Here is a 16,262-nt window from a genome sequence, read left to right as displayed (position 1 = left end):
CTTGTGACTGGGAGAGTAAACAAAGCTCAGGAACATCACTAAGAACTCTGAAAGAAAAGATGTAAGGATTTGATAAACAAAAGGAAGAACCAGATTCGGACTCAGAGTAGTGGGTGGACAATTATGTCCTAATTGAGATCCTTCTCATGTAGGGGAAAAGAGCTGTGTATGGTATCACAACTCTGACTGCAGCAAAAAGCATGTGGAGTTTGAGAAGCAGAGTTAACCGAAGCCAACCCACTGGGTGTCACTAAAAGAAAGATGCGAGAAGGAGGATGGATTATATCACTTTGCAAAAGTTGGCAAGAACCACAATGTGTGTTGCTCAGATTAATTCTCACAGGAACAATGAGCAGCAGTTCCTTTGGAGATAAACACACTATTGAACTGCAAGTAAATGGGTCAGTTATGAAGTTGGGCATGGCACACATACTATTACATTGGCAAAAATAGTTGTTTTCACTGGTAGCCTTGAATACTGGATAGTAAATTTACTAGTTGTAGTGACATGATGCCATGCTGGACTTATTGCAGTTATAGAGGCCTGGACACATCAGTGTGTAAAATCTGAACAGGGAGAGGGGTCTCTGAAAAGCAGAGTTTAATTAGGAATCCTCACACTAAACAAGTGTTGAGCTATCTGGATGATCAGCACGTGGGAAGACGCTTGTAATGGTACTAAGGAAAATTTATTTCTTTTACTAGTGGAAAATATGGGACATCCTTTTCCTCATCAAGATGACCCCTAAAAATGGAAGAAGCAGCATGGAGGTTGGAAAAATATCCTCCAGGGATAACAAACCTGCCAAGACACAGAGATTTATCAGCATTTTAAGTGTCATCCCATAGATCCACCAGTATGTCTGTGGTTGATATGTCACCACACCTGTAGAAAACCCATGATTTTCTCCACTGACAGGTGAGGCCCAGACAGGTTTCTCTGGCACTAAAATGACATAAACACCATCATCTCAGCTGATGAGTATGGTTACAGTCTCCAGAGGCATCAGGAGACATGTGAAGGCCAACCAGTCTCCCATTCACACATTTCAGTAAATTATCCTTTTCCTAAGGACTATCAGAGCAAGCACAGTTGTTAGCTTTGGTAAGAATAAAAAGAAGGGAAACATATTTCAGTCAAAATCTGTGCCAGATAAATTTTATGAGCTTGATATATCAATAGATACTTAGAAAACATTACATTAATGCTTTTTCCACCCCGGCATATTTTTTCTCATTATTATCATTTGAGTTGTGCTCGACAACCAAAATCTTTCACCAGGAAGCACATCTATGGTATCTTCACAGGCAGTAGGACCAAGAAAGGTTAGAAAGCTGTTACCAGATGCTCTCTGGAACAAAGTGAGCTGCTGGGTCAAAGCAGAACTAGTTCTGTTCTATGATATGTTTGCTTTTTGGGGGTACTGGTGGATCCATGCTGATACCTGTGTCTCAATGCACACGGTTTCTTTGAGGGGAGAGCAACAGAGGAACATTAAAGTTTTAGTCTTACTGCAGAGTTTGGAAAGCTGAGAGAATTAGTCACTTATTTCACTTATTATCTCAATAATTGAAATGCTAAATTTCTTTTAATCCTCTTATTCTACTCTATGGAGCCTGCAAAAGGCTTTGGAACTACAGGTGATAAGGACCCAACAGCTGGCTGTAATAAAGAAGAAGACTTTAGATTGTGGGTGCAAATATCTCATGCCCCTATTCCTGGGAAATCAATTTAAGCTAGTGCTGACCACAAACTGATGCTTTTGGAAATCCTCACTTTTTCACTAATAAAACCTTTTTGTTGTTTCTGAAATTTACGACTTACAAACTGCATATAAATTTGTAAGAGAGCTGCATGTTTGTAGACAAAATAATTCATGCAATTGACAAATCTTTAGGAAACAAAAACCTGTCCTGAGCCTAAATTTGTTTCCTTATAACTGGAATTTAATAACTAATCTGGTCTCAAAGGAGATGTGCACAGAGGCTGCCAGAGCAGATACAAGGTAAGACACCAGAAAATGACTACATTTGGCAGTGGCACATATTTAACACTCATTACCAATTTTGGAAAAGGTATCTGGAGCAGATAAAAGTTGGACATTACAAAAATTTCCAAAATGTTACAGAAAAAATATAATAAAATGAAGGTCATTTAGAGTGAACAACCCACGAGAGAAGGTGCAAAACACATTGAACTTGCTTCAGTATCAGTGATTGAAGTCTTGAAGAATATATCATGTTATAATATGTGAAAGAGGCTCATGATGGTTGTTAGGAAAAAAAAAATTGGCTCTCCAGAAAAAAACCCAGGCCTGTAGGGGGATAGAATATAAGAAAATAAAGATAGTGTAGAAAGTAATCTTACCCCTAAGGAGTTGCAGCTGGGCCAATTATCAAAGATTAGGAACAGGCCTGACTTTAACAGGCCACAGCTGTAACCAATGAGAAGAAGAGGGCTATAAAAGAGTGGGGTGGGTGGTTGAGAGGGGAACTGGAGTTAGTGGCTACTTTGTGAAAGAGTCAGTGCTTGGAGGAGCTGTCCACTGGAAACACCAAGGTATGAAACTTTTGTGATAAGGAGACAGCAGTATGGAACCTTTGCAATAAGATGACAACAAGGCCTTTATTTGTTTACTATTTTAAGGCAAAGAAAAGCCCTAAAATCCCATATGTTTGTGCTTGATAGTTAGCCTGTATCAGAAAATGCTTCTGTGAAAGAGGAGCTCATGTATATGATCCATTTCTGTGGTAATAGTACAAATGGCTGAGTAATAGCTGAGAACAGATCATAGTTTACTGAGCATGTGTTTAAGTACTTTTCAATGAAGATTAGTTCTAATCATGTAATCTCTTATCCCCATAATTCCCTGTCTAAATGGCTGGTCAAAACAATGTACAAAACCCCTTCAGAATGATTATTGCAAAATCAATCAGCAGTGGTGCTCTGTAGTCACCACTTTCAAATTCCAGTGTGCCTTCAGTGAAGTGGTTGTTGCTGATAGCTCTGATTAAGAGAAACCTGTGAACGCATGTGTTTGCATTGCCAGAAACCACCCCTAAAATCACTGGACACTTTCAGATGGGAAAAGTACATCATTGATATAATTTGAATTCCTGGGTACTTGTACTTCAAGTAATGATATTGTGCACCTCTGGTAGAAGAAAGCAGCTGTGTCTACACTGCAGAAAAGCAGGTGCTTACTCATGTCTGCACTACATGAGTCTGGCTCCTAGAGCAGTTTTTTCCTGGCCAGAGCTAGCTGGAATTACACAGAACAGCAAGGACTTCATGTAACACGTAACATCTAACGGTGACGATGATGAGGGTCCAGGCTTGAGCATGTTCCTCAGTCTCCTTTTTTTGGGCAATTCAGCCATTTCCCAAAGTAGTAGTACTGCAGCATTGCAGCAGGTCCAGCCAACCAGAACGGGGTGAGGGTGCAGCTTCGACAGGGAGCACAAAAAACAAGGGTGTTTGCATCCATTTGACAGCAACAGAAAGGATGTTTCAGTTGAGATGTGTTGGACAGAAGCTATGGCTCTGGAAATCTCCAAACAACCTCTAGTAAGGATACTTGTTAGAGAGACCGAAAGGATGTTAGCTTACATGTGTGATGTTTTCTGACCATTAATATTGGATTGGAATGAAAGGCATGCCTTGGGGACTGTTCTTTAATGGCTGAATTTCACAGACAATAGAGCAATTTCATTTCTAAGCCTCTAAGTAGGTATCAGACAAGGGATAGAAAAAGCTCTTAGAAGATCCCTGGGAAACAAGTAGTCCCTGAATGCCACATGAGCATCAGTGAACTGATTTAATTTTATCCATTTCATGAGTGAAGTATAGTACTAAGATTAGAGAGAAGTGGTTTTGCAGTAGTCATATCTTATGTTTTTCTATGGAAAGAATAAGTTGGAAAAAGAGATGGTTTCTGCAATGAAAATATAGAAATCATGATTTTCTAGAGCAGCAGTGAAAAGTAGTAGGTTAGCAACAGTATAAGTTTATACTTGGTAACCTGCATGAAGGCCTGACACCTCTCCTCTTTTCTAATACAGTTCTTTCATTTGGTTCCTCACCTTTCTTTTCTATCATTTGCTCCCCTAATAATCCTTCCCCTCCAGTTCATCCAAGACAGTATCAAGCAGATACTGGTATTACAGAGTAGCTAACCAGAATCATCCTTGGTGCACCTGAGCAGGAACACACCTATATTATAGTATTCATCTACTCTGAACTCCAGAGGCTTCCTTGAATCCATTGATGCTCTTTTCCACAGTTCCTCACTAATCTTTTGTTGTTACAGAAGCAATTGGATTAACAGGAGACAGCGGCAGTGATTTTTTTCCGGGTTTGATCCTGATGTAGATTTCTATCCTCTGCCAGTTGCACTCATTCTTTTGAACTCTTCTCTGTTTGTGCCTCTGTGCATCACTGTGAGTTTAAAAGTTCCAGTTTCATTCTGTGTCACAAGTGTTTGTGTCAGTCAAGTATAAGAATACATGGTAGCAAGTGTAGAAGCTTTAACCTAATCATAGCTGTCACTTAATAAAACCACTTTTTGGTGGATTAGGAGATGAAGCCAGAACTGGTTGAGGTACAAACAAAAAAGTTGCTGCCTGTTTTCCTGGACATTTGGGACTTCACTTTTGCTTAAATCCAAGAGGGCATGAGACATGGAGGCAGTCAAAGCATGACTGCAGAAACCCTAGATGCAGTACGTCATCCCAGTGCCCACATGCAGATCAAGAATTGGAAGGGGAGGCAATTTCAAACGTGTTTATTATGTAAAATGTATGCACAAACTGAGGCACTGGGTACACTGGCATAATTATCCACTGTGAGAATGGATACCCTGGTGCTGAATGTGATTAACCTGCAAGCAGAGCCAAGAGCTCGTCTTGTTTCAGAAAGCCTATGTTAAACCTGCCTGCCTGAGAAACTGTGCTCAGTGCTGCTGTAATTGCACTCATTGCTGGCACACATTGTTAATAACAAGCATTTTTGCTGCTGTAGACAAGGGTAAAATGTAAAGATGTTGCAGTGAGCCAAAGCTTGAAAGCCCTCGCTTAGCTTGTATGCTCAGGATTTAAACTGCTGGGGAAACTTTGTCTCTGGCTATTTATTATTACATACAACATGTTCTTGGAAACCACTCCGCATTTAACAGCAGTTAAACCCATCTGCTGCTCCTGAATTTTCATTTCATTCACAAGCCTGTTTTAAAAGTATTTTTGGACTTGTCTCCAATGTGCTATCAGCTGTTCATTATTCTGTTGTAAATTGATAAAAAGAATGACTCAAATTTTAAAAGAAAATTGTAGCCTCCTGTATATTTTTGAGCTTTTCATTGAAACTTGCCTTTCTATCATTGTCTGACATAAATTTTTAGTTTAAGAGCAATTATTCACCATGGAAGTTCATCCCCTCGTGCTCAATTCTGTGGAATTCATCTCTAGTAGTTACATCACTGGCATGAGGAACAGACTTGACCTTAGCACTGTGATCACAGATACTGTTCAGTATACTGAAGTTCCTGTGAGTGCAACAATTTTTCATGGCTTTATTTAGAAATACTATCACCGTTTTCTTTGCACATCTCTTCTCCCTATGTTCATATTTTATTACTTTACTTTGCATAGCAGTACTTCAATGCCCTCTACATATGATTAGCAGGAACTATTTAGACTTTCATGAGATCTCTTTTTGAAGACATTTTTTAAACAGAAAACTTGATTTTCTTAATTTTTATTGGTGTGGTTGACTTTATTTATAATGCTGCATGATGTTCTTATATTAAGGTAATATTTGTTGGACTGTGGGACTTCCTGGTATTTAATAGGCACAATTTTTTTCCATGACAATAAACTGATCCTGCCTAATCTACAGATTAACAAGGCTTTCCAGACTATAAGAGTATTTAAATCCTTCTAAAATTGGTGTACTTCAACACTGAAACTTGTTCGGCTCTAGGTTATGTATAAAACTTTTATCGGATTTTAGATTTTTGGATTTACAGTAGTTCATAACATTTAGGAAACTGGAAATTTATTTTTTTATATTTAGTTAAAGAACAGGACATTTAGATTTTCTATGTCATAACCCCCCCAAATTTTAAACTATATTATTAAATAAAAAGTTATTTAATAATAACTTGTGTGAATAACAAAAATGGAAAATTTAGAAAATGCTTCCTTTAAATAAAAAAAGACTTTTTGGAGTGATATTCATTTGTCTAAGATAGGCATATAGTCCTATTTTAGATGTCCTGTAAGATCTGAAGTGTGCATATGGCTGTCAGAAATGACAGAAGGAAACCCATTCTCTTTTGAAGCAGCTGCTGAAAACAATACCTTAATGCATCTGATGACATGAGGCAGCTCTGTTTGGGAAACTCAGTCTCACCTTTAGGGTTGCCACATTTGTAGCTCACAATTTGATGCTTATGAAGAATTCTGTTTTAAATGCTACCTTACTTGCATTTGAGTAGAGTTTATTCAAAAGTTGTTTTTTATGAAAAGGCTTAGATTTCTACAACAACTACATACATCCACTAGTGGCATTGTAAAGTCTTACCTTGGAAGAAAGTATGTATTTATTTTATTTTAACTTAGCACAGAGGAATATGCTTTTTGTTTTTAGCTGGTTAGTAGTCATCTGGTTCCAAATTAAAATTGCTGAAATTACTAGGGAATAAACGTCTCATGGAGCAAAAGCCTGTAGGAAATGGAAAGGACTGGAGACTGTCAGTGTTTCAGCACCCTAGCAATTAAAGGTTTTTTTCATAGAAGCAAATTTGGAGTGATTTCCCTGGTTTTTCTCTCATTTGAAAACAACTATCACTATCCCTATGTAATATCCTGTTTTCAGTCTTCCCTAGGTTGTGACATTCCTCTTCTGTAGATTTTCTTTGGCTTTTTTAGTGCTTATCTTAAAAAAAAAAAAAAAAAACCCCAAAATTATACAGTTCTGCTGGTGTCTCATCATCAGTTATTACAGCACAGTAGTTACAACCCTTGTCCTTATACACAGCAAATCTTTATGTCTTGAATGAAGGCCATTTTGCAACAGAACCTCACTCTTTGCTCCTCCTTAGCTAATGATCTCAACAGAGGTGTTCCTTACTCTGTATTTTTGATTTTGATGTTTCCTCTGTCCAGGGACATGCTTACTGCTTGGTAAGTAAGCATTGGCTTTCTTTTATCTGTGTTTAGGGTACTACACATTTCTTCTCAAAAGTCTCCAGAACCAAATACATGTACACAGAAGCTTGCTGTGGTCAAGGTGCGTCAGCTCCAGTGGACTCCATGAAATGCCTTGTGGTTATTCCTGGTGGACTTGGTGCTGATGTTAGGGAATCCCCAGCTGCCCATTACACTGTAAAAGAAGTCACTCTAGATTTTTTTAATGTAAATTTCTCTCTGTGTAAGCTCAACTGGATATTCCGACGTACATTCATCCCACTTCACTGAGGTGGGAATGCACCCTCCAGAGTGACTGAGGGAATTTAAGCCTGAAATCATTCTCAGTATTTTCCCATGTCTCAAAGGACTCTGCTCCTAGCTAACACGGCTAAATGCCTGCAGACTGACAGCATCAATTTAAGCCTCAATTCTTAAAAATATTGTTTGTATGACAGCATTAATCTTTTTAAGCAGAGCAGAAGTCCCTTTCCTTAGACCATATACTGAAAAGTGTGACACTTTGACTACCTTTTTGACTATTATTAGCCATTCTTTAGAGCAACAGAGTTTTGAGACTTCCCTGAATGACTTGGCATATTGGCTTTATACTTGTTGTGTTTTATGCTTGATGTTAGAAAAGCCTTAATCTTGCAGGTGAGAGTGAAAAAGTGTTACCTTTGTTAAAAAAAGAAAGTAGTGGGCTTATACACAAAGGGGGTCTACAAGAAGGCTGGTGAAGGACATTTTACAAATGCTTGTAGTGACAGAACAAGGGAACATGGCTTCAAACTGTCAGAAGACAAGTTTAGATGTTAGAAAGTAATTCTTCACTGTGAGAGTGGTGAGGCACTGGCACAGGTTGCCCAGGGAAGCTGTGGATGCCCCATTCCTGAAAGTGTTAAACTCCAGGTTTGGGCCTTTGAGCAACCTGGTGTAGTGGAAGGTGTCCCTGTCCATGGCAGGGGGTGTTAGAATTAGGTGATCTTTATTTCCTTTCACATCTAAACTGAGGTATGATTTTTATTCTTTTTAAAAATTGTATTATTTATTAAAATAGAAACAAAAAGTCTCTCAAGTAACCTAGTAAAAGTGAGGATCAGCATTACATAAGCATTGTAATGAATATGGCCTTTGTAAAAATGCTTTTCAGTCTCTTGTTTATTAAATATTGTGTAAAAATGCTGTTGGATGCATGGCTACAGGTATGGTAGTTTTGCTAGCAACAAAAACTGAGATCCTTGCCTTATGTTTCTCCTTACTGTCAGGGCTCTTCCATATTGTTGTTGTTTGTTAAGAACTCATGTGTTTTCTACGATGGCATTGACTCATGCCTATGTGGGAGACCGAATTCATTACAGATTTTTTGTTTCACAAAAAAAAATGGAAACCTGACGTTCATTAAAAGCAAATATATATAACCTCCTACTGTTAAACTTCATAAATTCATAGTGATAATTAGAGTGGGTTTTAAAATTTAGAAGCAACAGGGTTATTTCTAATTTTAGCTAGAAAGAGGTGGACTGTCAAGAGAATGTTTATTTATTCCCTGTAGCCTTCTTGCTTCATTTGCTAATAGTTACTAGAGATTGGTAGATGTTGCATACTAAAAATCAACCTAAATACAGTAGTACAATATTAATTCTTGTAAAATATACATAACTTGCTTGTTCTTCCTGTAGTGATAAATAGCTAATCCAGATATATCAATAATCAATAATATGAACTCACATTTTAATACTATAAAATATAATGCCAATTTATTTTTTTTATAAAGCCTCTGGGCAATTCAGCATGCATTAACACCAATTTAGAGCTTCAAGGGAATAAATGAGCCCACTCCCCCCGAAAAACCAACTGGGAAGCAAACCCACACAACTGAACACCATATGCAAAGACAATGAAAAATCTGAGTTTGGAACATGTCCTGAGTAGATGTCTCTATGTACTTCCAGAAAGGCCAGGAGGAAGAAAATCCCACAGGTAGAGGCCTTCAGCTGGGACCTTTTCCTGAAATGGAATGGACTAATACACAGGTGAGAGTAGTGAAGTTGGCTGTGAGAAGTAAGTGAGGAAAGCAAATAGTTTCTGAATTGCTGCTTCATAGTTTTGCCAATTTTTTTCCACCAATGCTTCCCTGCACCCAAAAGGGCCCATTTCAAGTTTAAAAAAATACATATTTTTGCAAATGTTTCAATAATTTCCAAGATGCTGTGGCATGCAAGGAACCTTGGCTACATACTGATCAAACCGAAAACAGTATGAGCTGTTAGGAAAACAACATGGCTTGAGTTGACTTCTGATGTTTGAGGAAGTCAATGATATTGCCGTGGTAGTCAATGGAGAGACCTGTGCTGATCACAGTTCTTCTAACCTGGTTTGGATGGCTCCTTTAGATGGAGGGGGATAGTGCCCTGGAAATTGCTTTGTCTCTCCATTGTCTAGACATCCTTATGGTCAAATAACTTAGGTGTAAATGTCTCGACTTTGGGATCTTAAGTGGTCAGGAAAATTTCACCTTTATCTTTTAGAAATGTCTTTTTATTGCCTGTTAGTCTGGTAGAAGCACAATCAGTCTCTGAGATGTAACAGGCGGGACCAAACCAAGATACAGGACAGGAAGACTAAGCATATTTGCGAACCTGGAGAGCCTGGTAGAAAAAGCATTGTTGAAGTTTGATTTGGAGTGGGGCTTTTGGTGGTTTGTTTTGGGGTTTTGCTTGTTTGTTTTTTAATCAAAGAATTTTCCCAGTAGAGGAGTTGTCATTGAAACCAGAAGTGCAAAAAACTCCTCCAAATCAAACGAAAGTAGAAGTGATGCTGTTGCACCAGAATAGTAACCTCCATAAATTTCTGTTTTCAAAATACTCAGTTTAGTTTATGTTGCATTTGTGTGCTCAGTTTTCAGTGTATGACCTTCTGCCGTCATGATAATAGGTGTGTGAGACACTTGATATGCTGGCTGTTAGCCAGCTGGGTTCTTTGCAGTCTCAGGAGGAAAAGAAGGCCGATTAAGATATGAAGATAATGCACACTAATGGGGTATTTCTGGTAAAAGTAGTCTAAAGTGATATATTGTTGATGTCCAAATTGGTATCCTTTGTTATCCAGGGTTAACAAGACTCTGGGATAAATAGGACAGATGAGCATTCTGAGTGATCTTGCACAGCTCTCTGCCAGCTGGGTATCAATTTATAATGGCTTAGGATGTCTAGGTAATTTTCCCTAATGTAAGGGCCAAAAATATGCAAGGATTAAGGTGGTAACCTAGGATGCATTCAGTGGCAAGCATAATGGACAAGAACTCTTACAGTATATATATGTGTGAATTAACTAATTTGTGCTGCTTTTTTGTTACACCAAAACCAAGAAATGATGCCAGTCAATCACTGTTTAATTAATTGTGTCATTTATTCATGCAAAGATGAACAAAAGCTCTGATACCTCTTCAGTACTGAGTGGCACACAGTAGGAGGAAAGTGCAGTTTGCTCCCTAGCAAGCCCATATGGTGGTAGGAGATCCAGTGTCCCTACTGTATAAACAGCACTGAATCTTTCAAAGCATGTTAAACAACATCTGCCAGTGATAAAATAAGTAAAGCAGAAGGCTCATTACTTGATAACTTTCACCTGTGAGCCTTAAAAAAGGAGACTGGAAAGATCTGTTGGAGAATTTTTTAAATTCTGGAATCTGAGTGTGATGCTATTACTTTCACTTCTTTTTTTTTCCAAGTAATGCTGTGGAGCAGGCTAGTTCTATTTCAGCCCTGGAAAAAATATTGAGATGATTAAGGAGAATTTGGCTTAAAAAGCAAGCCCAAGAAAAAATTAGTGGTAGGAATAAATTAATGACAGTCAACATGGTTTTAAAGAAAAGCAATTATGATAGATAAACTTCATTTCAGACAAGTGAATTTACTTGTCAAATAGTCCTAGGTGTTATTTAGGCTTTTGTAAGGTATTTCATTTCATTTTTTATTTAATCTGGTATAAAATAAATAGCACTATACTTTATCAAAGTAGTATTCCTTAAAGATTGACATCTCAAAGCATTAATCAATGAGAAATGACCCTTACACAAAAATTTTGAGGGATCATAGAATCATAAAATAGAATCACAGAATAGCCTGGGTTGGAAGGAACCTTAGATATGATCTAGTTCCAACACCCCTGGCACTGGGCAGGGACACCTTCCACTATACCAGGTTGTTCAGAGCTCCATCTGACCTGACCTTGAAGAGTTGCAGGGATGGGGCATCCACAGCTTCTCTGGGCAGCCTGTGCCAGTGCCTCACAACCCCCACAGTGAAGAATTTCTTCCAAATACCCAGTCTAAACCTGTTCTCATTCAGTTTGAAGCCATTCCCCCTTGTCCTGTAATTGCATCCTCTTTTGAAGTCTCTCTCCATAGCCTTCCACAGTTTAGAATTGGATGTGGGCAACGTACTTCAATATTTTCACAAATCCTTTGGAAAGCTGCATGAATTCTTGGATGTTAGAATTTGAAAATAATGTGAAGATTGAAACACTAGGAAAAAAGAGGAGGACACAGCAATTAGATAGTGCAATCCAGTTACAGTCTAGCCTGCAAACAGAGGTCATTCAAACGAAATTGTCAAAATTGTCTCTAGAAGACAGCAAGAAGGAAGCAATGGCATCCTTATACACAGGGACCCCTACAGCTGACAGAAGTGATGCTAGGAATGTTCCAGAGGAAAGAACAGACAGCTCCATGGGGCTTGTATTTTTAACTTGAATGTAAAAAATATCACTAAAAAATAAGAGTAAGGAGGTGGTTTTATTGGTATGAGCAGCAGTGAGATTGTGGAAGGAAATATTGTACCCGGTGTTGGTATCTGTAATTTGGAAACATAATAAATAAATATCAAAAGAGAGAAGAGAGACTAGAGTGGAGAAAAATTCTTCCAGTGAGAGACATGACTTAAAGACAGCGTATTCCTGTGGGATGATTTGGAATAAGAGGATTCTTCACAGTAGCAGAGAAGAGCAGAATGTGTACCAGGGTAAGAGTAAACCAAGGCTGGGCAGATGTTTTTAAAAGTGAGAACACAGGACAAGCCATTAGGGAAAGCAGTAATCTCAGTCCTGTTATGTTTCCAGGATTAGCTGCTTTGCTGAAATAGGTGTGCATGCTTGTGTTTAAGACTAGTTGTTCTTGTCAGTGTTAGATATGGCAGTACACTAGATCCCAGTGATCCAAAGGTGCTTTGTGCCTTAAACTCCACATCTTTGAGGTGCCTTTGAGGGGCTGAGTCAGAAAAAAACTTCTTCAGCATGGGAGGGAGGGGTTAGATGGTATTGTGGAGGGAGAGTAAACTCATAGAACTAACACATTTTATCACCTTCTTCCCCAATCAGTAGTTCAAATGGAAAAATGTACAGCTGTATTACTTGGCCTAATGAAAGCATTTATTTCTTTTTTACTTCCTTCCCACTTCCTTCCATTTTAATTCATTTAAAAATCTCACTACACCCACTTTCTGGCCTGTATGTGCAGAGGATAGATTTTGAATTCTTCTAGATCATGAACTTTTGAATTAATTTTCCTTCACTGATTTTTAACCCAGAGTTGCAAAATTTTGACTAAAACATTAAGGTTTGGTTGAGAGGGCTTGATGTTTCGCAGTGCTGTCTGCCATCTACATCTCAGTCATATTTTGTACAACTGATTGAAGATTGGGTGGTCTTCAAAACGAAGTTCTAGACATACGATATGTTTTTTTCAATTCCTCTTGAGTCATCTTAGGCAGCTTGCTTCATTCTCTTTCCCTTTGCTTTCCTACCTGTTAATGAGTAATAGCATTTTCCTTTCTTTTAAAAGGGCTTTGAGAAGCATTACAGTGGCTGAAGAGTCATTAGAACTTTTCTTTCTATTTGACATAGAACTAATTCATTATTGTACTACCATTACACATATTCTCAGAGCAGTGAATGGTATGTTCTCATCTGACAACACTCTAGTACACTTGGAGGTAAAAAGAAACAGAGGCCCCTAGCCTACTAAATCCATAGGTGCACTTGTCAACTCCTAGAGAAAGTATGTTTAAAATGAGCTTTGTTTTGTTTCTCCTCCACCCCTACACACATTAGCATCTCTTTTCAAGCTTCCTGCTTTGATTTGCACCTAAAATAAATTATTTTCACTTATTCCCACCTTACTTGCCTTATATCATTCCCTGGGAAAAAGTGACTCCCTCTGTAGTTAGGCAAGGATGGAAGGGTTCATTGTTCAATTGTGAAGCCTTCCAAAAAACACATTAATTGTTTTTGCTCAATTCATCAGCAAAGTCTGCCTTTGTCTTAATGTCTAAAAGAAATTCAGTGCCTCAATAATGACGGGTCTAAAACTCTGGTGAAGTCTTGATGAGAACTGATGAGGAATGGGTGAATCCGTTGTCTCCTGTTTTACTCAAATTGGAAACTCTCTAAAGCTTGGCCACTCCTTTCTCATTCTGGATTTTCTTAAAGCCTTCAACAATAGAATTGCAATCCTTAACACTGGCACTGAGATGTTATGGTTAGACATAACAGGCTAATCAGAAGTTGGCATTCTTTGAATAATCTTAACATTTCACCAGGGAAGAGGGAACTGAGCTCCTGTACCCCTTATTGGAATTTGAAGATGCAGATGAGAACATAGGCAGAGTTTGAGCCTTAAAACCTAGTCCTGTTAAAATGGAATTTCTCTGATGTACAAATCTACTTCCTTTATACTCTACTGAGAGACATATTCATTAACTAGCATAGCTATTTAGCTTTTTCCACAGCTGACATTTCAGAAATGAGTCTTTGCTCTTGCTTATCTATCCCTATAGAGATATTTCTCTGTGAATAATTTTTTGAGCTGAAAGTAGTGCATGGGCATCAGGAAGTCTTAATTTTGCCCGCAGTATGTTTTCATTGTTTGTTATTACTCATGAGTAGTAGAAGAGACGGAGGTGCACATTTTAAATTGTTTTCCCTTTGTTTATTGTGTCAGTTGATTTTCCCTTGTGTTTTCTCGTGAGCCTTACACTGAGCAGTTAGATACTGATGAGGAATGGGCTCAGTTAGATCTGCTCAGTGTAGTTGCCCTTTCTCGCAAGTTGAGGAGAATTTGCTTCCCCTTCCATTCAAGTACATGATAGAACTTCAAAAGGCTTAATTGTATCCAAGATATTGCTCAATATTTCCACATAAAGGTCAGCAACACTTGAGAAGCTTTATTGCAAAGATCTTTTTTCTGGCTTGAATCTTGCTGAAAATTGTCTTTGTTGTTAAGAAATGGGAATTTATTGATCTTACAAAATGATGTCACCTGTGGGCAATTCTTTAAAAGTGAATGTCCTTAAATTTTTGTGTGGGTGGCTTCTATTGACAGTCATCTTTTATACAGTATTAGAAAATTAGTGATTAATAATAGTAATTAGACCTGCAAACACATTTAACCTGAAGTGATTTGTTTCTATATTCCACTCTTCCACATAGAGGAGTGCTCAGTATAGCTTCAAAACTGAAGCTTAGGATTTTAAATAATATATCTATCTCCTTTGCAGTCAGCATTTAAGGTAAACTGCTGGTTTTGATTGTCGATTAAATACATCTCACATGCTTTCCTGTAAAGGTCTAATATTAATATTCAGATTAGGTAAAGAAGACTGAATCCACAGGTAGTAATTCTACTCTACTGAAGCAGAAAAATTGCTGGTAACATCAGTATTCCATATTGCTTGCCTATTTTATATGGGGTAAAGTGAATGCTGGAGCTTGAAATAAGTTTTCAAACAAGTTATTCTTTTTTCTGTTCTGTGATGTATTGCAGCAATGCATTGTTTAATTTACAGCAACAATGATTTGGGGTTAAATGTTATAGAGGCAGTGTAGAGTTTGGTCTGCTTTTAATTGATGCTGTGACCTACATTGTTCCCCAAGGCAGCACAAACGTTTTTCAGAAAAGTCTCACATTAATTATAATTGTACTCTGTGGTGCTGGGTCAGTTGTCATTTCCATTATATAAACTTTAAAAACTGGGAGTGGGTTGGGGGGTTTGGTTCAGGTTTTTTTAGGTCACATTTGGTAAAGTTTTGATCCCTTGTCTATAACTGTTTCCTGAAGTGATGGTGGCTTCAGTCACTTCTATACAAATCCCTGCAAATCCTGAAGGCTCCAAGAGGTACCTGCAGAGCTGTGCACTTGGTGAAAGCACTTCCAGCCTTCTTGGAAAACGAAGCCAAAAGTGCTGAATATTTGTGTCAGCCTAAATTCTCATAGCCTCCTTTAGAGCCAGTGTCTGGTCCTGACCATCTTCTAACCTTTGGAGTAAACCTTAACCTCACTGCCCTGCTGAATATGCTCCATATTTCCTTCAGGAGGCAACCACATCCATGGAGACCATCATGGGTTTCCTAAAACATCTGCCTTACAGAAACAGGGTAGCTTGGATGAAAGATGGTGTAAAGTCAGCTATTTTAAAGGGGAGGAAATTTATTTCTTATCTTTAGACAGTACAAGTTACAGTTTATTACAGCATTTCCTTTCTTTTGTTGATATGTCCATGTGGTCAGCTTGCAATATCAGACTCTTCTTGACTTCCTTTTTGTTGTTGATTTTCCTCTCTCATAGTGTTTATCTATTTGTATTACTTTTTTTAATGTAAATTTTCTCTTGATGGGGCTAAAGCCCACTTGCCTCCATTATAACTTCCTTACTTGAAACATTTGTGATTTTGTGATTGTTTAGTTACATATAGTTGCTGTCTACAGCTGAAAACAGGTTTTGTCAAGGTAGGGGTTGGCCTCTTCTTCCAGGCAAGTAGGACAAGGGAAAATGTCCTCAAGTTGTTCCCAGGGAAGGTTCAGATGGGTATTAGAAAAAATTTCTTTATGGAAAGAGTGGATAAGCATTGGAACAGGATGCCCTGGGAAGTGGTGGTGTCACCATCCCTGGAAGAGTTCAAAAAAATTACTTGACATGAGAGTTTGCTATATGTTTCAGTGGGCTGGGTGGTATTTGGCTGAAGGTTGGACTTGATGATCTTGGATGTCTTTTCTAATCTTAATGATTCTAAGATTGTATG

The 16,262-nt window shown here is 38.1% G+C and overlaps 1 protein-coding gene across 10 annotated transcripts in view; it reads left to right on the top strand.

The window, feature by feature from the left end:
* Positions 1 to 16,262, top strand: part of DLG2 (discs large MAGUK scaffold protein 2) — an 890,387-nt gene that overhangs the window by 295,209 nt on the left and 578,916 nt on the right. For 6 of the 10 annotated variants that reach the window (XM_030950037.1, XM_030950064.1, XM_030950056.1 and 3 more), the window contains exon 2: positions 9,141 to 9,221. The exons of the other annotated variants lie outside the window; for them this stretch is intronic. In XM_030950037.1, coding sequence (XP_030805897.1) covers positions 9,141 to 9,221 — 81 coding nt within the window. The remainder of the gene's footprint in view (positions 1 to 9,140; positions 9,222 to 16,262) is intronic. 10 annotated transcript variants of the gene reach the window in all.

This window comes from Camarhynchus parvulus, chromosome 1, assembly GCF_901933205.1.
Source record: "Camarhynchus parvulus chromosome 1, STF_HiC, whole genome shotgun sequence".
Classification (NCBI taxonomy): Eukaryota; Metazoa; Chordata; class Aves; order Passeriformes; family Thraupidae; genus Camarhynchus; species Camarhynchus parvulus.
The sequence above is the reverse complement of the archived record's forward strand: the minus strand, read 5'-3'. Positions and strand labels throughout refer to the sequence as shown.